The 27,425-nt window shown below is 44.1% G+C and overlaps 1 protein-coding gene across 2 annotated transcripts in view; it reads right to left on the reverse strand.

Moving 5' to 3' along the window:
- Window positions 1–467: 467 nt before the first annotated feature.
- klf7a (Kruppel like factor 7a) overlaps window positions 468–27,425 on the reverse strand; it is a 40,026-nt gene continuing 13,068 nt past the window's right edge. Inside the window, exons 2-4 of one of the 2 annotated variants that reach the window (XM_069675522.1) lie at window positions 17,020–17,638; window positions 8,727–8,850; window positions 468–4,654 (exon numbers count right to left, since the gene is read on the reverse strand). In XM_069675522.1, the coding sequence (XP_069531623.1) occupies window positions 4,603–4,654; window positions 8,727–8,850; window positions 17,020–17,638 (795 nt within the window). In that variant the 3' untranslated portion in view covers window positions 468–4,602. The remainder of the gene's footprint in view (window positions 4,655–8,726; window positions 8,851–17,019; window positions 17,639–27,425) is intronic. The other variant, XM_069675523.1, reaches the window with a different exon arrangement.

The following is a 27,425-nucleotide window of genomic DNA, read 5'->3' on the forward strand; positions in this document are numbered from 1 at the left end:
TCCCTCAGAGGGAAGCAACGAGAGAGCGCGTTCAGCCAAAGTGAAGGTATTCTGGCCCATTTCCCGAGTCTGATCAAAAGCAACGATAAATCAGAGGCTTTTTAAAATCATCCAGGGGTGGTTTGCTGCAAATAGCAGAGAAAAAAAAAAGGAGGGCGTAAATTAATTTGCCTGCCCACTTAAACCCAGTTGGGATGCGGATTTAATTCGAAAAAATGCAGCACTGCGAAAGCAGCCTCTTTAAAAGTTGTCTGGTCAGTGAGATGAAAAGCAAAAGGGTGTGTAAATGTGCTCGGGGCGCTCATTGTTAGCAACCTGAATGGCTCTGTGATTGAGACTTGATAAGAAATCAGGAAATATTCTATGAGAAGATGAGTGATTAGGTTGATTAGGCATATTGTTGCCGGATGAAACCGCCATTAACAGACCAGCCAAAGAACCATGAATACTCCATGCCAAACTGCTTCTACCATTTATTACACGTAATTACATTCTTAAATAAAAACGATTCACCGAACAGTTCCTTGCATAGAGATATTACAATACCAATTTAAAAAAGGAATTATGAAACAAACCAGTAACAAAAATAAATCTTTCTCATTTTATCCATAATAAAGAACATTATCGTACCCATACATCATAATATACAAATGATAAATTTGAAACACTTTGTACAGCGAAAGAAAAGGAGAAAGACAACGGAGGAAAAAGGTGGAGAAGGAAGGGGGGGGCGAGGGGAAGGAGGGGACGGACAGTTGAAAGGGATCATATCTGAGAAAATGGAGGTGGTGGCGGGGCGGGGGAGGGGGTGGTGGTGGTGGGCGACGGTGAGGGAATGCTGGTAGAAAAAGGGGGTGCGTTTGATTTGAAATTCAGACCTGGTGGAAACAGAGGTGGTGTCACACATAGTAATGCGTGTTTCCCCCCTCTCTCTCTCTCTCTCTCTGCTGAGAGCGAGAGCTGCAGTCTCTGACTCTCACAAGATGGCATGAAAAACGGCGAAAAACACACAAGGAGAACGGAGAGAGAGTGTGTGTGTGTGAATATGTGAGTACCTTCAAGTGTTTGTGTGGAGTCGGGATGTGCTTGTGCATGAATGCGTGTTTGTTTGTTGCATGAATGTGTGTTTACGGAGTGTGTGCGTGCATGTTTGCGCAGGTGTGTTTGCGAGTCTATGTCGCATGTATGCAGGAGTGTGTACGTTTGTGCTAAAAACAGCTACTATACAGACTTTGTGATCAGTGTTCCATCACCCAGGGGTCGTCGTGTGAAGTGTAGTGTACAAGCGGACAGAAAACATCAGATATGCAAGTGATATTTCCAAAAATTCAGAGTGCAAATACAAACAGACAAAGAACACACAGGCACAGCAGAATTGACAATCATTCATTAAGATGACACAGAACTGAACCGCATCCTCGGAGACGACATGAAACAACCTTTCCAGAAAACACATTCACATTTGATAATCCCAGTTTTTGAGCTCCCGGCAAACTCACGAAGGACAAATATGTGTTTCAGTCCAGATTAAACTGTCCCGTCATTTGAAGTATAACCAAGTCTTGGCTTCTTGAAATCTCAGGAAAACATGAAAAAAACAACACATTCAGTGTTTTCAGTCCAAAATCCTCAGCTGTTTGTGATACAGAACATGAACAAAAACTGCACATTCCCACACATTCACAAGCATTCAGTTTAACGGGAGAGTGCCCCCGCTGAAATACTGAAACACACAAGTAGAGCTGCCATTGATGGTACAATTTTAACCCATGGGTTAAACTGTTATCCTTCATTTTATATCCCACGCAGAGTCGGGCTCTTGCTCAGCAGGAAAACCCCCCCAAACCTGCCTTTGAGATTTTCATTGATGTGGATATTAGTAGATGTTCTACAAGCAAATTCTGAGATGTTTTGTCGGCGTTGTAGCCTCTGTTAGGGCTCCTTGAAAACAAACCAGCAGTTCAAACTTGTATCAGTCGGTTTCTATCGTGGTTTTGTCTTTGCAAATGAAGGCCCGTCCCCTTGGATATTAAATACAAAAGGGACTTCGGCTTGTTTGCACGTCTGAACAGGAAGAGTTTGATATTCATGCAGGGGGTGATACAGCTTCCACTTCCACAGCCGCAGACAGATCATGTCTAGATATGATTGAGCTGGGCTGCATTCATACCCGAAATTGAAATGCGCCTCTGGTATACAGAGTAAAATCAATTTACTGCCTCCCTTGCCAAAAAGCTGACTGCTATGTGCCTCACTTTGCCTCAAAGTATTAAAAAGTCTTACAAAATAAAGAATAAACACCTCGACACAGTTGTTCCCAAATGACTTCGCGAGAATCCCCACAATCTACTTTTGTCCAAGCTGCCTTTTTGATTTGTGTGCGCTTAAGTCGAGTCGTCCAAAAGCCTTCGTCTTTTTATGGATTATATGACTTTTAACTGAAATGCAGCGAAGAGATTGCTCCAATCAAGAATCAGATCATTAAGGACAAGGTTAAATCCAGTATTCCAGGAGTGTATGGATGTGTATCATGTGTGTGGGTTTCACTCCACTGCAGTTTCACGAGCTGATGGGGCAGTTACCACTGCTGACTGAGCAGATATGTTCCTCCCCGTACCCATTTCAGCCACCCACCGGCAATCTGCACTCATGACCTCGAGCTGGTCCAGAACGACCGGTTAAAATGTCAAAAGCTACCAGCCGTGACTTGCTAGTTATTCCAAGTCCAACCATTCATTTCTAATGTGAAAAAGAGACACTAGTGTATGATCACAAATGGTGTCTGGTATGATCTTACCAACCACACTCAAGTGTTTTCATTGGCCCGGCAAACATGTACAGACTTACAACAGATACATTCACATTGATTTGCTCTGAGAAGAGCCACCCAATTGATTGAATTTGTGTCTTCCTTAAAGTCCTTCCGCGTCCGGCAGGGCAGAAATCTGCGTTCAGACATGTACGGTCAGGAAGCCAGCAGGAATGTTCTTGGATATGCATAGGGCCCAGTTAGGAGAGGTGTTGAATGCTGCTTCTCTCTGAGATGAAGTCTGAGAGATGCAAAATTGGAAGAGATCTGCATTGATGGTGTGAACAGGTCAAAACCCTCCTGGACCCAGTGGCTAGTTAGGTGCCAATCACTCTCAAAAGCCAAAGAGATCATTTCAGGCATCCGCAGTAGACACGTTTTTTTGGCTGCATCCATTTCCAACGTGTTCTTCGAAAGGTCTTTTCAATTGTCTGTTTTGAACAAATAGGAGAATCTTTTCTTAGAAACAATATAGCCTTTATCATACATAGTGATCTTGTTTGTGTTCGGTGTGCTATCGCAGTCAGCTAGCTGCTTCGACTTGTGCATGTGGCTGTCCACACTTCCATGGCATGTGAAAGCCAGCATTTGGTGAATCCCAAATTGTCTCAAGACGGTGGGGCATTTTTTACAAAAAGTTTGCAAAGAGTCAATTGTGCAACAGTTCCTGACGACAACTCGCAAGAGCCAAGATCCTGGAGGGTAAAACACACTTAGAAGCCATCTAGCGTCTCTCGAGACGGTCGGTTCCAGCTGACATTCTAGGAGATGAACAGTCTTTCCCAAAGTAGATTAGTTAGCCTCATCCAGCGGCATCCCTCAATGGATGATGTTCATAAAGCAAGCCAGTCCTCTGGATGACCTCAATCAGTCTTCACAGTACATCAGTGCAACACAGTCCAATCTTCAAGTCTTGGGGAAATCCAATCTTATGCTCTGTTCAAAGAAGCGCTCCATCGATGCCATCGAACCAGAAGGGTTTTATAAATGGATCCAGTTGACAGATATGACAGGGGTCAGATGAAAAATTGTCAAATTATTATCAGTCCTATGTAAGATAATAAACCCTTTGGCGAACTGTAAAGGCTTTGGCAAGTTTGATGGAGAGAAAGCCATCTTTCTTGCTTGCTTACCCTCAAAGAGGATGCTGCTGAGCTACTGCTGGAAATAAACCGTCCTCTTCAGCTCAAGGTATATTCTGAGGATACCAAATCTTAAGCGTACAAACAATGGCTCTGCTGTTCGTGTGCTAAAATTGCTGTACAACCGGTCCAGTTTGGTGGTAAGTCGCTGGTACTTTGAGCACTGCTGCATGAACAGGGCTGACATTTTGGAAGCGTATCTCTAAGGGACGATTGCAAAGACTGCAAGGACGAGTACAACAAAGAGCTGCCAACTACAGGCACATGGTCCCCCATTCATTGTGTGACATCCCCTGTGAGACACATACGAAGGGTGGGCTGGATCGTCTGTATCGTCTGTGCCACAACAACGAGAGACATTTGCGAGGTGGCCACGTGTCACTGTGTGGAATCATGGACCAACTGGTCAAGCACAGATTGACAGACCCCTCTGTGTGCCTTTCTGTGTTTCTGTCTGTAGTCAGCGTCCCCGTGTGGTGCTTCTTTCTCCCGTCCAGAATGGCAAAATCTGGTGTTTTTAAGAGTCCATCCCCCAGTCTCTCTCTCTTACATCCATGGTGTTATCTTTCTGCAGATGATGCTCCCTCTCCTTCCACTCCGCCTCCATCCCCTTCCCCTCTCTTCCACTCCCGCTGACCTCTCTCGAATCCCTCAGATGTGCCTCTTCATGTGTAGCGCCAAGTGATCCGACCGCGAGAAACACCTGCAACCAAAGAGAGGGAAACAGAGAGCAGCTTGTTAGCTTGTTACCAATGCAAAGGGAAGAAGTTTGTTTTGTCGACTGAGCTAAATGTTGCTGTTAGCTAGTGAGTGCTGAGCCACTAATGCACATGCAATTAGTATATGTGTAACTAATTCATAATCAGCATTTTCAGCAGCACTCCTAATGACTTCAGCTGCGCCATGAATAACTAGAGAGCTCGCAGATGGATCTGTTGAAACAGCGTGGGGGGGGGGGGTGGAATAAAAAGGCAGCACACAGAAACATGTGCTGGAAAACGATAGCTAAATTAGATGAATCGAAGCCTCTCATCTAAAATCAGGCTTGCAGGATTGCCAGGGCATAGCTGCATAGTGAAAATGAAATTACCCTGGAAGTACACTGGCCTATTTTTTTTTTTTTAAGCGAGGGTGTTTGATTATTTCAACCTGATTGCCAAAAATTGACATAATGTATGCTTTCAGCTGGCGCTTTTATTCCACGCAAGCTTACATAAAGATGCAGACCTACTTTTTCATTACTGGATCAACAGCGTTTCTGCTGCGAGCTCGCTGAACTGATACTACAGTCCCAAGAGGAGGCAAGTGTTGCTTTCTTTTGGGTAATTGGGAGAGCTGCGTGTTTTGGTGATTAGTGCGTTGGGAAATATTTGAGAAGGAGACTTGTTTCTTAGTTTACCAAAGCGGTTCAATTTAATAATGTTTGGCAGGAACAGGGAGCACTACAAATTGCTGCCAAATTGCTGCATTTACTGAATGTTCCTTGAAATTTTTTGATACAACGCCAAGAAATCTGTTGGTAAGTTTTACACACTTAGTGGTTAAAATATCATTGTATCCTTAAAGTCGTGTTGCCAAAATGAAACACCACATGGCGGAAGGTTCCTTCTAATGTAACGTGGTACTCTGGACATTTGCAAACACTTACGAGTAATTTGGCAGTCATTCCTCATTTGAAATAAGAGCCCACTGTTGTAAAAGAAAAGGGTTTAAGTTTTTTAGTTCTGCAACTGTTGATTTTTTTTTGACACCAGTTTCAAATTGGCTCTTTCTACTGAGACAGAGGCAACTGTCTAAGATGTCAACATGAATCAGTGTTGGGCCAAGAGGGGGAGTTACACTGTGATGAGCCACCACTCATCTGTCTTACTGTCACACCTGTGTGTTCCGGGTTTTTGTGTGCACGCTAACAAACACACGTGAGATGAATGGATGGCTCAGGAGACGAGCACAGGAGGTTTTTCTTTGTGTGTGTGTGTGTGTGTGCTCGGCGAGACAGATGGTAAAGTATGAGTCACGACTCGGGGGCACGACACCAGCTGGCACACCGTGGGTCTGTCTCCCCCCTCCTCCCCCGCCACCCTCAATCTTTCACCCCGTCTTCTCTGTCTCCCCTGTTTCCCCCTCTTCCTTCATCTCAGCAGGGTGTGTGTTTTTGAGTGCGTGTGATGGGCTGGAGGGGTTGGGCCCCTTGTGACACATGACAGAGGTGGGCCCGAATTAGGGATGTGCCTGCAGGGGCAGGGGGTGCGGGGGCTGGTATTGGGGGTGGGGAATCAGGGGGCAAGATACTGTATTTACTGTCTGTCCAGCTGAGACCTGATTAAGTTCACACTGTCGTGCCCTCTGCTCCCTCACACACACATATGCTCGGATGACCAAGACACACACTCTTTCGTACACATTAAGGCAAAGTACCCCAGGTGAAGAGGGAGTTCTTTTTGTCCTTTCATAACGAACGTATACATGATTCAAGAGGTCACGTGTTCAATAACGTGCTGTATTGTGACCTTAAAACTGTCAAAGAGGTTTTTTCTTTCAAAAAAATTTAAATAAAATAATAATTTAAATAATGCCAAACTGTATGTAAGTGGCAAATAATACAAATAAAGTTAAAACTACATTTTAAAAACACACATTTACTTTTTAAATCATGAAAAAAATGCAAAAAATAAATAATACAAAATTTTTTAATTGTATTTTATTACCAAATAACCCCTGTAAATTATACTCTTAGTGTTAGAAGGCATAATAGCAAATTGTCCAATAATATCCCCAAGTTGAAGGTTATATAAGTTGTAGATAGTCCTGTTATACACAGTGCAACAGGAATAAAACTTAAATAGTTTTTGCCGTCTTAATACCTTCAAAATAAAACTCTCAAATTTTTCACCCGGGGCCCCCTCGCCTTAAACACTACTGAAGCTCCAGCAGACAATATTGCTCTGAGATCCCAGAGGTGTCAGCGCGGGCCCCGATCACAGACAGAAGGGTGTAATTAAAACAGGAGTAAAGATTTTTGTGTCTGAGTTGGAGCTCGATCTTTTTCGTAGCGAGTAACGGCCGCTGCATGTCTGATGATTTTTGTCAGCGGGGCCGCATTTAAGGAGCGTGGTAAATTAACATTTTTTAGCTGTGGTTCATAATTAAACAGGAGACGGGGCGACTAATTAAGAAGCAGAGATGTGGGGAAATAACGTCAGATCCACTCCTGAAAGCGACACCTCTGTGTAAGGATAAGGGGAATGGTAAACAGGAAGTGGCAAGAGATTTCCTGAAAATCTAAAAGTAACAATAGAGAGGGTAAAAAAAAGACTCCATCACCTAATCCAGTGAAACATTACATTTCTAAGAAGTGTGTGTGGCAAACTACTCTGCAGGTCACTTTTGCTCAGCTCAAGGTCACTCAGATCTCAGGGATCAGTCCAGGAATCATCCAGTTTACAGGACAGCCCCTACGAGCGACGGGCCAGGTCGAGGCTTTATTTACAGTGACACACACGGACCTGTATTTTGGGTACACGCTCGCTTCAGAAGTTCCCAAAATGCATTTTGTTTTTAAAATGTCCAACACAGCAAAAAGTTTAAAGGTTGTAAGTTACTGAAGAAGTTATTGATTGTATAAGAAATGTAAATACGGTTCAATCTATTTGCACCTGAAAGCTCACACTTTTGTACTTCATGTCATCACATTGTTATTTATTAATGACATCATTACATTACGTAAAATTAAATGTAAATGTTGGTGGAAAACCTGCCGGCTGCAAGGGGCAGCTGAGATCCTTAATTACGTAATCCTGTTTAAAATCATATAAAAAACAAGTTTCAAACATTACATAACCTTTAGGTTTAACAGATTTTAGGGATATGACAGCATTTAAAGATATTCTATAAAATGACATCACAGTAAGCAAAAACAACAATGTATGACCTCTATTTCAATTGCAGAGTGAGTAATGGAAAGCCGTTGGACTCGGCTCATAAAAATGAGAATATCTTAAAAAATAAAATAAATGTAGAGAGTTCAAAAAATAAATTATTTCGTGTTTGTACGAAAAAAAAATCTCGGATTAATACGATTTGTGTTTATTTAGCAAAATGGTGACCTGATGAAAACGAGTCAAATTTTTCGTACTTTGGGTGATTTTCACCACATTTATCGCACATTATGGTTCAACTTACATAACTTATCTTACATCGTACAGATTCTACAGACGTTAAGAATTAAAAGATATTAAAAAAAAAATGACATCGCAATAAGAAAAAAAAATGATATAGACTCAAAAATGTAGTGCTCAAACGGTGAAATTGATATTCAATACCAGTGATGTGTGAAGGTGCTAATGGCTTCTACAGTCGTTTTACACCTCTGTCCCAGTGTTAAAGCAGCCTCCAAATCAAGGCCATGCAACACCATGTGAGAAGGATGCACTATTAATATTCAGCACATGGTCTGATGTGGGTATAAAGCAGAAGCTGCACCGTTTGGATTCCCCTTGAAACACAGAGCAGGTTTGGTCTTGCATGTGTTGCAGAGGAGCGCACATTAGTAATCCTGCCAGCACACTTTTAAACTGGGTCAGCACCAAACATGTTCGGGTGTGTGTTACCAGCATCTTGTAGCACTGCTTTACTAAACCAAACTGTGTACACAACACAATGGGAATACACGGGGCCCGCTGCGCTTGTGGAAGTGCTTCAAATAACCCCTCGGAAAGTGGAAGAAAAACATATAAGGGAGAGGAAAAGTGAGGCAGAGATGTGTTTTGACAGACCTGTCACAGTGGTTGCACTTAAAAGGCTTGGCGCCGGTGTGTTTGCGGTAGTGCCTCGTCAGCTCGTCGCTCCGGGCGAATCGCCACTCGCAGCCCTCCCATGAGCACTTGTACGGCTTCTCACCTGGGGGATGAAAAAAAAACACCTGTTTTTATCGCACGTCCACCAATCACACGCTTGTTTGTGATGCGGAAAAACCGCTGTGGTGCTGCTGTGGAATCAGGAATCCAAATATTTTGAGTCAAGCTGATGTTTGATATTTTTTTGCGAACTTGAGTTCCACCTGCATTTTTATTTTGAAGAATATTACAATTCCACTGGAGTTTGGGTTGTACTTATTTTAGAGCTGGAAAGAGAGCAGCGTGCTGTTTAACACCGTGATGGAGACGCTCCCACTGGTCTCCGATCTTGCTGAACACGCAGATAAGGAGTAGAGAAGTGGAGCGAGAGAAGAAGTGGAGAGGAGGAGGATGAAGGAGAAGAGAGGGGGGGGAGAGGAGGGATTAGAGGCAAGGTGGATGAGAGAGTGAGAAGAGGAGGTGAGATGAGACCAGGAGAAGGGGGAAAGTGGAGTAGGAGAGAAGTGCAGCAGAAGTGGATTAAGGCAGAAGAAGAGGCTGCAGGGGAGAAGAGGAGGAGGAGGGAGGGGTGATAATTAGGCCAGTCACACGGCATAATGGCAAGGAAGCCACAATCTGCCAGCTGCGTCCAGTTTCAAACATGTCACCTGCATCAGTCACATCCCATCTGGACGAAAGCAGTCGCACTGACACACTGACCAGCTCTGCATGAGTGGTTCCGGGACAAAAACGGGCTTAATTTGTTGAATGTGATTATCAAAAAAAAAGGGGCAAAAAAAATCAATGGATCTACTTTTTTTTGTGAAGATTGAGAAGGGCACTTGTGTAAAGAAAGTCGTGATCTGGTGCTTTTATGTGGACCAGCTGGCGTAGAAATTCGCCAACTGTTTGGTCATGGGGCAGAAGCTAAAAAATCAATAATGCATACAGTACTCGGAGTTCCAATTAAAGGTACAGTTCTCTTCTTCTGAGTGTTACATGCTTCTTATATAACCTGGCCTATAGACAGGCAGACCAGAAAACAACACAAATCTCCCGACATGTGACGCGTGAAAGCGCTTCCTATTAAATATGCTCGGCGAGCGGCCATGTTACCTGCGCACTCTATTAACAGGACTCATGTATGGCTCGACGGTGAAAAACACAGGTGCATTAGGTGACAGCCGTGATGAGGTGATAAATGAACAAGTGAGAAAAGAATGACCTCCGGTAGGCAGTCATGAAACGGCAGAAAACACGACTAATGAATGCAAATTGATGACATTTAACCTGTTATGATTCAATTTGACTGTTTTTTTTTCACTTTCACTGCCATCATTTTAGTATCAAATACATTAAAATGACACTAAAAACTGAGCTTTGACGTTTGATATGAATTTATCCAAGGTAAAATTATATTTATGACAGCTGCTTTTGGTTTAAAAACCCATGAATTAGCCATATCCACTCCTATCTACCATGAATGTCCCCCATTTACCACTTAAACTCTATAATTTCAGTTTAAAATACATGGATTTGATGATAAAGAAAATCAGCCATGATGAATATATCATGAATATAATTCATTTTTTTTGCAGGTTAAAGTGCTTTTGATGTAAACATCCAGGTATTAGCCTTATCCCATCTCATCCATGCATGCATGCCCTCCTTTTGTCCCCTTTAAACGTCTCATTTAAGTATAAAACATACATTACATGATTAAACCGCATGACTTTGTTTCAAAATAAAATTACATTTATGGCAGGTAATGTTTAAATGCTTGCGATTTAAAGACCCAGGTATTAGCCTTATCCCATCCTATCGATCCATGCTCCTCCTTTTACCCTTTAACTGTCATTTTAGCTTAAAATACATTTGATGTTACATTGACGTTTATTTGAGATGAAATCATATTTATGGAAGATAAAGTTTCGGAGTTTTCGGTTGTAAGATCCAGGAATTAGCCCCGTCCCAAACCACACCCCCTTTTTTCCCTTTAACTGTATCATGTTTGTGTTAAATACATCAGTTTGACTGAATAAGCTCAACCAAGAAAATTAATTTATTTCAGATTGAATAATAAATATGGAAGGTAAAGTGTTTTTGGGTTAAAGATCCAGGAATTAGTCGTGTCCTTTTCTTCTCCCTTTTTACCTGTATCATTTTGGTATAACATCAAAAAAATGACTAAAAAATCTCAACCATGATGTTTGACATGAATTAAATAAATATGTTAAAATTAGATAATATGGAAAGTGAAGTTGATCCAGGAATTAGCCGTGCCCCCTCCTATCCATCCATGCATGTCTCCCATTGCGGATACTTCATCCTGCCTCACTTTCCACAAACACAGAAAGCAGCAGGTCTGGGCCATCCCGGTCTGGCCAATGAAATTCCCGGGAGGCAAGGATGCCTGAATGTGTTGCCTAGCAACCTGAGCGAGGGGGTGGAGTGCATGTATGTGTGTGTGTGTGTGTGTGTGTGTGTGAGGGAGAGAGAGAGGGAGGGGGGGTGTAGCGTTGAAACATGAGGAGGCAGTAGTCAGTGCAGCTGGCTGGATCTGGCGTTCAACGGCACGCCGCCATGCCACCGGCCAATTACCGAGCACGCTGGCAGAGTACGGAGGCAGTTGCCTAGCAACGGGGCAAGAGGGGGGGACGGAGGGGGGCGGGGGGGGTAGTAGAAGTGGTGGTAGTTGTGGTAGTGCAGGAGGAGAGAGAAGCGAGGGAGGAAGGGGGGGGGGGGGCACTAAGAGACCAGAGCCTGAAGCAGTACATAACCACTCAGCTACCGACTCCTCCAACGATACACTGCCCCCCCCCTCCTCGTTGCCTCGCAACAGAACCCCCCACCTCCCTCTCTCCCCACCTCCTCTCCCTTAAGATGCCCTCGCACAAACAGGCAGGTGCACGTTCGCCTCCTCAAACACATATTCAGTCTAAAACTAGACGAGAGAGCTGAATTTTAAGGAACAATATGGCGGGATTGATTGGCAGCTTAAAATGCCAATCAGATGCTTAATCCGCAGGATTAGCCCGAAACTCTGCGACATAATCTGATTATGCTCTGTTACTTTTGGATTACTTTGCCTGTTAAACATATAATAAAGATTATGAAGTTAAGTGGATTATTTCTGCTGATTTAAAAGAATAAAACGTGGACAGAGCTTTTGTTGAAAACCATTTTTTAACATAATTTAACGCTTCCTGCTCCCCATCAGCTGGCACCTTTCACTCATTTAAAGCAACAAAAAAGATGCTTTTTCCCCTTAAAAATGTTTTGCAATCACAAATTTCTCATCCATAATCTGATAACTTGGTGTTTCCTGAGTCACCGTAATCCCATTATGTGTAATCTATGACTTCCGAATGCTCTCACACACGCACACACACACGCACGCACTCGCTTCAGCCACTCAGGTGCCAGTGTTGAAGTTAATTGCATTCCCTCCATTAGCCGGAGCTGAAGCAGGGCATCCGGGTCTCAGAGGTCATTAGAGAGGCTCTCGGAGAACGCTTTACAGTTCTCCTACCCGCGACTGAAGCTGTGCGATCGTGGAGAAGAGAGGAGAGGTTAGGAGGAAATGATGAAAGATGAGGGAACTGATGGAGAGTTACAGTACGTCAGAGAGAGGTGTCAGGATGATGGAAAACTGGGGCTTTGTTTGGAGCAGAAGTACATTTTTCAATATTATGTAATATCTGTAATTATTAACACCCATTTTATTACGATAATTTATTCTCACGTTCTTAATAAATCGATGTCTTAAAAATTAGGATTATGAGAGTTGACTTTTACAGCTACCAGCGACTGAATTTTGAGTCGTCCAAAAAATGCCTAAATGTTGGTTTATGTTCTGTTTACTATAAACTTGTGAGTGTGAGTTAAAGTGTGCTACTTATATACTTACTCTAATATCATTGTTTTAAGCTAATCACCTTTAAACCAGGCCAGTATGGGCTTCTTAAAGTGCTAGCTTAACTTGTTAGCATGTCGATGTAAGCTCAGCTAGCTTATCATTACTACTTTATACACATATTTCCACTGATGCACTAATGACTACCAAACTAATTTATTACAGTATCTTCTGCTAATATAACTGATTTAAGCCAGTCGCCATTAAAGGGGCCTGTGTGGATTTAGGAAAGCACTAGCTCGTCTTGTTAGCCTGTGAAGCTAAAGTAAGCTTTGTTAGTTCATCATAACTAGCATAAATTATTTAGCTGTTACTGAATAAATAAGCGCACTAATGCTTACAAATGTGTTAATGAGAAGGCTTCCAGGGAGGGGGGGGGGGGGGGGGGGGGGGCCTTAAAGGGACGGCAGCTGAAACAGCTTGTTTCGGAAAGAGGCGCAACTGAGGGTGTTCACAGAGCGCCAGTGTAAGATAATGAGGAGGTTTTTCGACTTGTAAATCATAAAAGGTTTCTCCAGTTGCGTCAGAGAATAAAAATACAGAGGGGGAAATTAGCATAAAAGGTGCCCTTTAAATCTGAGTACTACACCAGGTATGAATCAGATTTAAAGGGGGGTATGACAAGTGACAAGTGTGGACACCTGAATCTCAGACCTGTATGTGATCTTGTTTAAATATCAGTATCAAACACCTGCACTTTCTGCCATATAGGGTTAATCTGTGGGGTGGTAAAAAGAAAGGCATTGTGTAATACTCTGATTACCACACATACAGGTTTGAATTTATAGAAAATAAGTGCAATGTTGGTCAGAAAATTGCTGTTGCATATCTCCCTTAAACAGTTGAGAGAGAGAGGGGAAATGGCAAAAGAGCGAAGCAAAAAAAGAGCCTGAGAGAGGAGCACGCACAGAGACAGACGTGTTATGAAAAGACGGATATGGAACGAAGCTAGACAGAGGAAAAAAGTAGGATAACAGACGGAGCGAGAGAGCACGGCAGACGAGGAACAGAGGGATAGAGAGAACGCAGAATAACCCTCGCGTTTTACCCGCTCCCTCACCCTGCCCAAAATCTAATTGTACCATTCCTTATCTCCCATAAGCCTATTCACAAAAAGCTCTACAGGGCACTGTCATTTCAACTCAGCTCGTCTAATTCCAGATTAAATCGTAGCCTTTTCTCCGTTGGTAATTTATGGAAATAACAACTAAGAAAAAGAGGATTTGAGTAATGACATCTTTAAACTTGTCAGGATAATGGCTCAGTGAATGGGGGAGCCTGTGGCACTGCTGTCTTTTTCTGAAGAGGGTCGCTCTTACTGTACCTCCCCCGTTCACGTCTTCTGTCTTCATCTACTCTTTGTTTCACTCCACGTCACTCTCGTCCTCCTATCTTTCGGCTTTTGTGTTTTCTTTTGTCATCGTATGTCGACATTTACCCCCTTTTTTTTTTTATCAGTCTACCTTCCTGGTTTGAATAGCAAGGCAGATGCTTTTATCAAAAGCACCTTATGTGACAGAGATGAGCTCGGGGGAGAAACTGAACCCTTAAGTGTTCCTTACGTAACATTTAGTGTCATTAAATCAATTTTAAATGGTTTACGTGATAGAGAAGGAAATATGCGATATTATCTTACAACTACAACCGTTTTACAAGTTAGCATTTTGGTGCAACAAGGATCCTCTTCAATTTGAACAGCCCTTAAACAATTAGCCAATAGTTGATAAGTCTGAGAAGATAATACAGTTAATGGTTGAAGTAATTCCTCAGGCGATCTATCATTAAAATATTAACTGTAAGTACTACGAGCTATGAGCAAACATCAGCAAGCTAACAGGCTCATAACGACTAAGCTAACATGCTCTTGAGCAGGTATATCGTCAACATCTTTGCTAGCTAACATTTGCTGATTAGCTCAAATACAGCTAAGGCTAATGGGAGCAAAATTACCTTGGCATATATTTGATAGAACGATGGTTCAAGTAGAAGTTGAGGGGTTTCGTCTTGGGGGGGACGTGAGCCCGAACCAAAGTCCATGGAGCTAACGGGTTGAACAACTTGCAGAATCCAAGCTACGCTGATAGCAAGGCTAAAAGTTGTGGCTCCAGACACTACCTCCTGCCTCCGATCAAATTTCCCATCACAAGGGTGATACAAATTGCCTCAAAATAAGATTTCACACAAAATGTCACACATACTCAGCATCAGGCATCAGCCCATGCTTTGTTTCTTTTTGTAATTTCAGCCGTAATACGAATCTGAATCGGCGACGGCGTAATTGAGATGCCTGTATGAATATTATGACTGGTTAGCAACAGTGGCACTGGTCTCTCGGAGCTGGCCCAGTTGGCGTGAAGTCCAAGCACAGGGGCTGTAGACAGAGCACACTGGGGAAATCAATGCCTGCATGTCTGTGCCCTTTGTTCCAGTCACGCTGCTGCCTAAACCTGTGGTGTGCTGTGATCACACATACAGCGAATTTTCTTCATTCTTCACATACAATAGTTGACAGGTTGACTATTTATATCCACGCACCCCGAGTAAAAATGGGCCAGAGCTTGCAAGGAAGTAACGTGAAGCTTCGGTGATCCGTCAACCATTAAGTTAAGGGATTTAGATGATGGGTAGGAGGAAATCTCATTTGAGTCCCTGTAACTTCATTTAGCATGATGGACGCTCTTTGCTGTACCACCACGGGTTAAAGCACATAAAGAAACAGCTGTCCATGCTGCAGTCCACCATACATTTAATTCAAAGCCCTCCATGCATGAGCAATGAGCACCTAAGAGATGTCACACTCGTCTTGTTTTACCCCTCTTAAAGACGGGGGTGGGACATTTTTCAGCCACCGCTGCCCAATTATTTCCATCAGAATTCAAAACACGTTCACGCCTTCTCAACCAAACCAAAACAGGAAACACTCATGAGCTCAAATAAACACCCCAAAAAGGTGTTAGGTATGAACAAGGCCCAAAGGCAATGGGGTGCTAAACTCTAACTCCGCTTATTAATAATAGCAAACACAGATGCCGAGCAACAACTTCCATTCTCCCTTTCCCATCATTATTGGAATAACCACGCAGATGGTACCCCGTATGGTCTGCCCCCAAAGATTATAACACGCCATTACACTTGAAACATATTTTCATGGTCTTAATCCTATTACCACCCTCGCAAAATCTCCAACCTTAGATCGAGAACCACTGACCTAGACTTATAGAACGCATAGAGGACGAGGGAGCCTGAAATAAACCGGGGAAATGGCGGCCTATCCAGGTCAATCCATCCATCACCGTGCAGTTACTCAGACGGAGGACAGCTCCCCGACAGGGGTCTGAGTGGTTTGGGATTGAGATGGAAGAGCGGGAGAGTTATAGCTCCTGAACCCCTCCCCCCTTCCGTCTTGAGAAGAACCTTGACAAGGAGGACCCGTCCTGGTTCACCACAGAGATATACTTAGGTAGAAAAAGTGGGATGAATTATGACGTCTTTACACCAAATGGAGATATTTCCTTTGGGCAACAAGGGGGAAGCTTTTTCCAAGATTACATGGCTGTTTTTTTCTTTCTTAATGAGCATTTTGTAATAGCAAGTGGGGGATTTTCCTTAATTATCTCAAGTCAGGTTATCGAGGAATTCAGAACGCTGACTGGGTGGAAGGATGGATGAATAATTGGGTGCTTGCATCGACCGATTAATAGATGAAAATGTTGATACCAGTCGCTATGCTAATGGTTTAATTTCCCTCATAGAGCAAAATGCTCATATAGGATACATTTTTAACAGAATGGCGACAAAGATCAGCGGAAGGAACGTTCTTCCAGTTCTATTCTTTTTGTTTCTATGTTCTGAATAGACACCCTACCCGTGTCGTCTTCCGTGTGGAAAAGCCATTTAGCTTCAGGATTGAGTCTTTTAGGCTTGTCACCAACAATGACTGTCAATCACTTCTATTAGCGGCAGGTGTATCAAGTGGCTACCTCAGTGCCTGGTCTCATAGGGTCAATTACTGACATATATCGGAAAATTGCATCAACTAATATGCCATGTTCTCAAACAATATCTCTCTGTAGAAGCACACACATTTACACAAATTAATTTAGCCTGTATTATATTATAGTGCACCAATACTGAAGCTGAAAGACAATAGCGAATACATAAGGATTTTGCGCCAAGTGCTGAACATGCACGCTGAAACATTAGAATAAAAAGGGAACTCTGATTGCTTGACGAACAAACTCTTTTCGGCTTGCAAACAATACACCATCTTTGACAAAACCCTGCAAATTCCTGCAATGTCCTATGACCAGTTCTCACCTGTATGTGTCCTCTGATGGGCCTTTAGGTGGGAGCTCTTGGTGTACACCTTCCTGCAGCCGTTGAATTGACAACGGTGAATCCTCTTCTTGTTCTCCGGTAGCTCCCCAACCCCAATCACACACGCAGCCCCCTCCTCTTCGTCCTTCATCCGGACAGGGAGCGCGTGTGCCGCCACCAGTCGTGCCGCGCTAAGCCCAACCTTCCTGGCCACCAGCTTCAGGGTTAGTGTCCCGTCAGCTGACGCGGTCAGTGTCTGGTTGGGTTTGACAAGATGCCTGCCGAGTTCTGGCGACGACGGGGGTGTCAGGGAGGTGACGGCGCTCAGCTGGGCCTGGTGGACGCCTTCCATTCCTTCTACATTTTCCAGCTTGGGTTTGAGGTCTCTTTTCACCGCAGGGGTGGAGGGGAAATTCTTACGTGCCGGGCAAAGGATCACTGGAGGTGGACTTGGGGGCTCAGGGAGGTTGGGCAAGCTGGGGAGAAGGCTGTCTGTCAGCTCTTCCTCGCCGTCCTCCTTCAGGTAGGCCGGAGTTAAAAGGCCATCCAGGTCTTGGTCAAAGAGCTCAGATAGACGCTTGGGTTCCGTCTGCAGATAGCGCTCCAGTTCTAGGCAGGTCTGCAAGACAGAAAGTGGGAAAAAAAGACTCAATTTAAAGTCAATTCAGTCGAGTTCACGCATTTGGGCATCTGCGCTGAAAATGCCCATCCTCACTCTCAAATCCCACTTGACAATTTCAACAGCCATCAGATCATCCGATATGCCTTTACACGCTGTGGAGAGAAAATCTGCATGGTGCCATCCACTCACCCAGACAGGCACCTTAGCAGCTCTGCCAGCTGTCACAAGCGCACAGGCACTGATAGCCACCCAGACAGCCAGGATTACCTGGCAGCTCCAGCAAGACGCCTGATTACACACTGATTGATTGCAACCGCTGTAGCGCGGAACGAAAGCGAGCCGAGTGGATAGCAGGAGGCGAAGTCCTAAACTGTACAGAACTCCTATCAAACAACATTTTATAGAGCTTTGACAAGCCATGTGTGCACCGGCTTCCACTGAGCCAAGATAGGAAGATTTATTCAGCTGTAGTTATGCTCTGCTTCATCCCTATTACTCCAAACACCTCTCCCCGTGGAGGGCAAATAAAAGGCTACATCCCCGATTTGTGTGAACTGGCATTCTGAGAAGTCTATTACTTTGCAACAAGCTGGCCAGGTTCTGCGAGGAGAGCCGGCGAGGGGAAAAGAGAGGCTCCATGTCCAAGGATGAAGCTATTATGTGTGAATGGACGGCGCCAGTTTGATCCCAGGGATCGTTGTGTATCGCTTGTTGCTGCTAACCTGTTTTGACAGCTGAGATGGAGGCTAGCAGCTCCACTGGGCGCGTGTTACTCGCCACTTCATTTGTGTGTAAATAGGCACTGACAGACGGAGTAGCTGGTTCCATTATCAGGAATAAGGTTGTACAGACTGAGCACATCAGAGACATTTACAATCTTACAACCCACCCCACCCCCCACGTTCCTTGTTTGCACCTTCTAAAAATAAAACCGGCACCTTTTTATTCTTTTTTGGAGGGGGGTGTGTGTTGCTAAGGGAGCGTGATTGCTTGTGAAAGTTGTCTTCTTCCAGGAACAGAAAGGGATTTGGAGTTTTGCACGCCGACATGAAATTAAAAAGCTGCTCTAGACCACATCTACAGCAGGCGAAGATAACGCGCCGCGCCTCCTCCCGTCACTGCACGCCTACGTGTTTTTTATTTTTTATCTGCGAAGGCTTTGAAATAAAACTTCTTTGTAAGAGGTCTCTACTGTTTCCTTCATGGCAGCGGGCAGTGAATCGCGAATTAAAAGCAAGGTCTCTTATTCTTTTTCAGAACACTATTAAACATTGAAGGCGTTGAGACATCATAAAGGGAATAGCAAACACGAGTGGTTTCGAAAAACATGGTCGGCGCTACCTTTCAACCCTTTCTTTCACTCATTTCTGCCATTACCCTTCCCTTTCTGCCGCACCCCCCTATCGATTCCCCCAAATCACCATTTTCTCTCTCCCTTTTTTCTCTTATTGTAGCCTCCTCCTCTCCCAAGGTGAGCGCTAATTATCCGCTAAAACCAGCCGGTTAAAGGGGACTTTATTCAGCAAAACGCTTAGGACTGCAAACCAAGGTGAGTGTGTCTGTGTGCGAGGTGGAGATAGTTTAAGAGAGCGGAAAAGAGGATAGAAGCGGATAAGTGGGAAGGGGGGGGCAGAGTGGAAGGTGAAGAAGGAGAAGGACGGGGAGGAGGAGGAGAGTGATGGAGGGACATGGTGAAGGAGGCGAGGGAGGGAGAAAGAAGGTGTTGACTTCATTTTCTCCGTGGGGGGGTGAATCCTTTTTGGAAGTGTGACATTTGCCATAACAGGATCTTGTCAGCGGGCAAACCACAGGCCACACACACAGACAGAAAGGGGTTCATGCAGTCTAAATGTTAGGTTGTGACCTACAGCGATGCGCTCGGATGTCATCTGTGACATGGAGCAAGGAGGAGTGTGTGTACAGTCATGCATACTGTACTTATACGTGTGCATGTTTGACGAGGTAAGAAGGATGAAAGAGGCTGCAGGTGAGACGGGCTTTTCTTTACATCCATCTTTCCTCCCCCTTCCCCCTCTTCTTACCTCCCTTCCACCACCCTTCCTCCCCCAGGTGGTGACATTAACATTGTAAGGGAGAAGGTCATGCAGTTGATCAGCGGTTCCTACTGTGGAGCCGTGTGGGTGTGTGTCCTGCATGTGGCTGCGTGTAATTATGCGAGTTTGGGTTTGTGTGCGCACATAATTTTGCACGTGTATGTGTGAGTAGCATAATTATGCCGCTCTGTGTGTAATTATGCAGCTCTTGTGTGTGTGTGCGCATGTTTGTGCGAACACCTACGCACATGCATAAACACGTCTACTTGCTGGTCTCGTGGCCTAAATTGAATGTGCAACTTGTGTCTCTTTTCGTGTGCGTGTAGGCAAAGGAATCGAGAGCCAAAAGCGGCACACAATAGCCAAGATAAAGGAGCGCTCATGGCTTGATTCAGCTCTGTTTGGACAAGCGCCGATCTGGAGAGCCAACATCACTTGGCGCAGCATAAAGCCAGGGTCCATTTCCTAAAAGGCTTTCGGGATGATTCCTTCATGCGAGCCAGGATAAGCTGCGACAATCCAATGGCTGTTTCCAGCAGCCCCACCTCCACCTCCAATCCGGAGGAGAGCGATTTGGTGGCGCAGAGGTGGTTGGGCTGACCTGGGACACGGCTTCCACCTAGGTTTAAGCTTCTGTATTGGGAAGCACCGGCCCCCACCAAGCGTTTCGCCTTCCTTTGTCCTCAAATTTTTAGGACCAATCAATAATTTTCACAGCGAACATTTCGCTGTTATGCTAACATTAAAGGGCCAGTTCGCCGATTTTAAACCTCAGTCCTATCATGCTATTATAGGGAGCTAAGGCCATTATGGTAGCAAAGATGCATGCTATCCGCTTCTCCAATGGCGCCTCCGCCAAACTACGTAAAACGCGCCATCTAGCGGAGGCCAGGGAGCTCGCTAAACTACACTTCCTCAATCTAGGACACCCCCCTCCGATGTCTCGTTCAAAATCATCACATTTGAAATGTAGACTGCAGACCTGAAGATTTTATAGACGATCCACCGGTATATTCTCGCCGTATTTCAGATTCTGTACCGCTCTGAGCCGTTGCCTGCAGCGATAACGGTAGTATTTCACTCCAGCGTCTCTCGCTGGGCCGTTACTTACAGAGGAAGGGGCGCAATGCACGCTGGGTGTTGTAGTAATGTAGAATGAGCAAAACCACGAGCTGTTTGTACGACTTTCTCCACAGCTATGGCGCCAATTTCAAATATTATTGCTCCTATCGATTACAGAGAGCTTGGACTGACAGTGGCTGCTCCTTTAAGTGTTGCATTCAAGCAATTTAGGAAGCCATTGCACAATACCAGGACCTTAAAACTGACGCAGCTAAATGGAATCCAGCCATCATTCATGCTATTACAAAGATCTGCGCATTCCAACTGTATCATGTCAACAGATCATTTTAGAAGCCTTTCACAACCTTCTTTGCGCATCACAAGTGAATTTCAGATTATGTAACATCTCTCTGCGGGGAAAGGTTACCGCTAATAAGGTCAGAGTTGAAAGTGATTTGGATTGCAGTGGTGAGGCGTGAAATTCCGGCAGTCGCGCTCAAACACAAGCAGCAGTTTATCACATGTGAGAAGCAACGATTTTTGATCATTTATGTAATAATTGATATGATAACTAAATTCCAAATATAGTTTAATGTTTCTTTTAGCTCTCTTGCCACGTACATCTCCAAGAAGGATTGATTTGAAGAAGGCACTTAATTGCACGGATAACGACTATAACAATTTTCAGCTGTGGCTTTTGTCAGTCAGCCATCAAGGGTGTTAAAAAAATTGAGTAGTTTTAGAGTTTAATTTATGTGGATGCACCTTGATTAGAACAAAGATGAAATCTATCTAATGTTAAGAAAGTAAACAGAAGAATTTGTGGTTAGGAACAGTGTGAAAAAGGAAAAAAGTGACCCATATATAACCTCACAATGTCTTCGTTTTCCTCTACACACACACACTGAATCACGCATGCAGAACACACCTCAGGTTAGTGAGGCTTCAAACACTGCAGGTGTGATAAATATTCACTGATCACAAGACGCGCTCCTCACAATGTCAAGCAGGCAGAGAGCCCTGAACCAGTCCTATTTCCTGGACTTCAGCTTTTTTATTCCCTGACTTTCAAGTTAAATAAAGTCTCTTCCTCTCCGTCTCACCCTCTCCTCCCATCTTCCATGGGGCCCTTGGCCTGGCAGCTGATTCTCTCCCCTTCACATTTGGCCCGCGCCAAACCGCCTGCCATCACCATCAAAGCGCAGGCTGCCTCCCAACTGTTAGCACCCCGCTACGTCGCTAATAAAAAGCCTGGGTTATAAATATGAACAGAAGAGTATGCATAATGCCCTAAAGGAAGGCCCAAAACACCACTAAACAGATAAATGTAATGGGGAGGACACGGCTCATTAATTTTAGGATGTTTAGCTTTTTTTAAAGATGCGGTGATAGAGACAAGGTGCTATGAATAATATGCAGAGCTGACGCTAGCAGGGTTGAAAAGGGCAGAACTAGGAGGGGGGCCAGAGCTGGAGGGGGGGACGCAGCACTATTGTTAGGTCGGGAGGGGATGCTGTCACATCTTTTCAAAGATGACCAATGATTCCCTGCAGCAGCTTCCTTTCGCGGCCGCATCATTCAGGATTATATGGAAACAATTTCTCACTTGAAATTGAGAGCTTGACTGTTGGTCTAAACATACGACACTGATCCTGAACAATAAAAATAAATTATTTTGTTAATAAGAAGTAAAAAAAGAAGCGCATTACACAAAGGGTTAGCTTAGCTTAGCATAAAGTCTATAAATGGGGGAAAAACTAAGCCTGGCTTAGCGAACAAAACACGTCGGCCAAGACCTCCAAAGCTAAACTTATTAACATGTTGGATCTTGTTTTTTTTAATGAGTATAAAAGCCAAAGTGTACTTGCCGTTTTACATAAAGTTAAGTGCCAGACTGGGACTTAGACAGCCAGTTCCTGGTTGGGACCCGTTGGACTTGCTTGAGTTCTTTCCCTTATTATGCTCCTAACTATGCTTCCAACCTGTATGGTAAACTAAAGCCCCTTTCCAAATGGTCAAAAACCCAGCTAACACCCAGCTTTTTTGCTTAGTGGGAAAGGCTACAATCGGCATTCAGACCCGGGTAATTATCGCCTCGGCTCTGATCGGCATTGATGGGGACACAAAACGCCAACCCCTTTCCGGCACGATGCTATGCTCCGTCGGTAACTTCTGCGACTCCTCGTCATCTCAGCTACAAATTCTGCCCGTCTCCGTCCTAGCGGGGCTCCCGGTCTCTGGCACGTTTGTGACGTCAGACACAGCAGAAAAGAGACCGAAATGAGTATACCCCACTGGCAATGGGAAAAGAGACAATCGGCATTTATTAGCGGGTCTTCCCAGGTCTGAAAAACCTGCGTCAATGCGCTAATTTCAGTGGGAAAGGGATATAAGATAGCTAGCTGCTTGCTACAGCTTTGTATCTGTGAAGAACTGACACAAATAAATGTCAAAATACCTCTTTATACCACGTTCCCAGTATGGTGCAACAGAAGTTTGGTTGTGATAGTTAAGCTAGCTGTATACATGTTGAATTCTGATGCTTTCACCACGTCAAAACAAATCTACCAAAGAGTGTGAGTTTGACTGTCACCAATGCAAATTGGACAAATATTCCTTTCCTGCCCCAACAAGACATTTTGGTATGGCATGGTATCCTTTTGATTGCTTATATATGGTTCAGTGTTTGACTTTACTGACTTTGTTTGCAGCCATCTTTGATATTTCCATTTGGAACTTTCATCCGAGGAAAAGTTTGGCGAGGCACTTAATTCAGAGAGCCGTCTATCTCCAGTGTGTAAGTGCATATATGTGAGTGTGTCTATGCACTTGTCTTACCCCGCCATAGTGTGTTATAGGGGCCTGTGTCTCCCATTGATCTGGTGAGCCTGGGCCAAGCCATCACTTTGAGGTGACAGCTAAATGACCAGTAGCCCAAGGCACCGGCCATCTCGCCAACAGCCTTTGTGTGTTTGCGTCGCAGTGCCTAATCGATACGAAATGATACCGCGCTGGAGCTCATCAGCGGTGGCCGTCGCAGCTGACAGAGACGGTAATCTATAGCTTCACTTTGCAATACTTACACTACACACACACACAAAATCTCCAAATATCTCTCCCCCTCCCCTCTAAGCTTCCCTTCAGGGTTCTTGCGCCTTCCCCTCCTCTCGCAAAGAGCCCCGGCCCCCAGACTCCTTGGAGAGCAGCATGGCGTCACCGGTGGATCCCTTGAGAGCGGGGAACCTGCCTACAGGGCCAAGACGAAGGGAAGAGTGGGGAGCAAGTGGGGGAGATAACGCTTCATTTTCCTGGATCTGAATAAGAGAGCGCCCTCGTATCACCCTGATATTCTCAACGGAGATAGCGGCAGGGGGTGCAGTGTTTGGCCAGGAGGGATGTTGGCGCCCCAGATGCCCCCGACGGGACTCTGAAGCAACGAAGCAAAGGAGAGACGGAGGGAGCAGAGACACAAAGAGAAAGGGCTAGAGGGCAGAGAGGAGGCTAATTTTTCTGCCTTTCCAGAGAGAAGAAAGACAGAGATAGGTGAAAGATGAAGAAATAGGAATCTATAGGCGGTATGCAAAGGAAAGCAAAGTGCGTAGAGAGTGTAAGGGGTGAAGACACGACATCTTTACACATCTGTACGGTAAATATGTATCCAAAGATAGCAAACACTTAGCTTAACTTAAGACCAACCTGCTAGCCCCTCCCAGGCTAACTAATTACCATGATATACTTGCTTGAATAAGAAGTGCTCAAACACCAATGTGCCCTTTCATCAAGAGTTACGGGACAGACTGTTTCCAGCAACTTGCTGGAGTCCCAATTTTTGGACAGAGATAGGTTTGCTGTTTTCCAATCTTTTTGCTAAGCTAAGCTAACTGCAGGTGGCTCAAGCTCAATTTCGACTGTGCAGACCTGAGAGTGCCAAGTGCAGCAGGAGTTTTGTTCTCTGTTTTTTATGAGAGATTAGGTAACTATATACACGTGCTTTCACCACAACGATCCTAATTGTCCTCATCATCTACCCAAGTAAGAAAGGGGAAAGATATGAAGTCCCAGCCAGGAGAATCAAGCCCTCCTCCTCATTGACTAACAGCTCCATCTCAGCAGGCAGCCGAGCCTTACCTAGCTTCAGATAACACGCTACGGAAACAGCTTAATTACACACGCGGCCTTATCAGACGACATTAGCCTCGCAGTAATAATCAGGGCTGCCGTCAGCCTCTCCGTCAAAGCCTGGCAACGCAGCACCTCCGGGCGCTTTTACACAGTGCGGGCTTCAAGCTGATAACAGACACCGCCAGTTGTTAAATCACAATTTGCTGACGGAGTTTGAGGGAATAATGCACATTTGGTTGTAAACCTGACACCTCCTTTACACAGAGTCAATTTTTGTTTGGATGGGTGCGCTAATGGACACTTGAAATGGTATTCAGGCAGCAAATTCAATGTTGTTTTGATGGAATGAATGCTTAGATTTTGATTTTAGGCACTTGAGCTGCCGTTTTAATTCGATACCTCGTTTTAGCGTATTGCTATCGGACATGAGAGTCAAACCTTGGATCGTTTCGTTTGCAGGGGTTCAGTCTTGCTCATTTTTAAGGCAAGGCATTTCCACGCTAAGCCCCGAGTTACTGGGGGTTTACGTGATGTGTGTTTGTGTGTGATGGGGGATCTTCAAAGCACCTTTCATCTCGCAGGAAAGCAACAATGATGGAGCACTCAGAGCTTGAAAAACCTGGTGACCTCTGCCTAATGGAGCAGAAAGACATTTCCCATCGCTTTCTCCGAGCAGACACAACAGAACAGCACACATCCACAGCATCCCAGACACCCTCTGTCTTCCCATAACAGAACACGGACGCCAATAAAAAAAACTACCTTGCAAATTTTTACTTTTAAGGAAATGTTGGAGCTCAGGTATTTGGTAACCAAATTGACACCAGTGACAAAACCACATCAAGCTCTACTTATGGATGCGCTTGGAAATCCTACCGTATCAATTTAACGTAATAGACAAAAACGCATAAATTCACTGGTTCCACATTCTCTGGCTCGGAATAAGTCCCGCACTTACTCCCCTCTTAAACCGCTTCTACAGATTAAACTAACAAGATATAACGTCTTGATTAGTGAGCTTAAGAGGGGATGGTATGCAGATTTTGTTGTTTCCCCCAGCTTCTATTCTTTATGCTAAGCTAAGCTAACATACTCCCCTCTTAAACCGCTTCTACAGATTAAACTATAAAGATATATAAAGAGGGGGTGGTATGCAGATTTTGTTGTTTCCCCAAGTTTCTATTCTTTATGCTAAGCTAAGCTAAAATCTCCCAGCTCTGTTATTTACAGTACACATTTCAGAGTGTATCCTCTCAATTTTTGGCAAGGAATGAAAACATGGTTAGCTATTTACCTCTGTTTCCAGTCTTTATGCTAAGCTAAGCTAACATCTCCCAGCTCTGTTATTTACAGTAAACATTTCAGAGTGGTATCCTCTCAATTTTTGGCAATGAATGAAAACATGGTTTGCAAAAACACATGGTTAGCTCTGAAAACATGGTTAGCTCTGTTTCCAGTATTTATGCTAAGCTAAGCTAACATTTCCCAGCTCTGTTATTTACAGTACAGATTTCAGAGTGGTATCCTCTCAATTTTGGCAAGGAATGAAAATATGGTTAGCTATTTACCTCTGTTTCCAGTCTTTATGCTAAGCTAAGCTAACATCTCTTGGCTCTGTTATTTACAGTACAGATTTCAGAGTGGTATCCTCTCAATTTTTGGCAAGGAATTAAAACATGGTTAGCAAAAACACAGGATTAGCTCTGAAAACATGGTTAGCTCTATTTTCAGTATTTATGCTAAGCTAAGCTAACATCACCCAGCCCTGTTGTTTACAGTACACATTTCAGAGTGGTATCCTCTCAATTTTCTGCAAGGAATGAAAACATGGTTAGCTAAAACACATGGTAAGCTCTGAAAACATGGTTAGCTCTGTTTCCAGTCTTTATGCTAAGCTAAGCTAACATCTCCCAGCTCTGTTATTTACAGCACAGATTTCAGAGTGGTATCCTCTCAATTTCTGACAAGGAATAAAAACATGGTCAGCTATATACCTCTGTTTTCAGTCTTAATGCTAAGCTAGGCTAATAACTTCTGGCTCAAAAAGTGGATATATACACCTCCCAAAATGTGGGCCTATTTCTTTAATTGGTTGCATTTAACATCGTCCTGAAATTAATACAGTAAGTGCAAGATGACATATGGCTATTTGTGTTTCCAAACTGCTGTCACATTTGAATAATCCATCTTTCCACACAGACAAAAGCCGCTCTTGTAGCCGCTAAAAGCTCAAAGTGTCTCGACAAGTAAACAGATTGAACTCGCGAGGATCTGCCGACCTTGAGAGCGATACAGACGTTATTAAGAGGCTCAGGATACAACAAGTGCACTGGGTATAAAGACCTCTACGGCTCCATCTAAATAGCTTGTGACAAAGTGTGGAAAATGTCTTTGTTCTGGTATTAAGTCGCGGATAGCAGAGGTGAGGGTGAAATAGGATAGAGAAAAAAGAGGAGAGGAGAAGAGAAGTAGCATCTTTAGACTGGAGGAGATGAATGATGGAGAGGAGGATGAGATTGGGGAGAAGAGGAGAATGGAAGGAGCAT

The sequence above is a fragment of the Semicossyphus pulcher genome, unplaced genomic scaffold (assembly GCF_022749685.1).
Source record: "Semicossyphus pulcher isolate SPU_LCO1_2020_fin unplaced genomic scaffold, fSemPul1.0.p SCAF_24, whole genome shotgun sequence".
Classification (NCBI taxonomy): domain Eukaryota; kingdom Metazoa; phylum Chordata; class Actinopteri; order Labriformes; family Labridae; genus Semicossyphus; species Semicossyphus pulcher.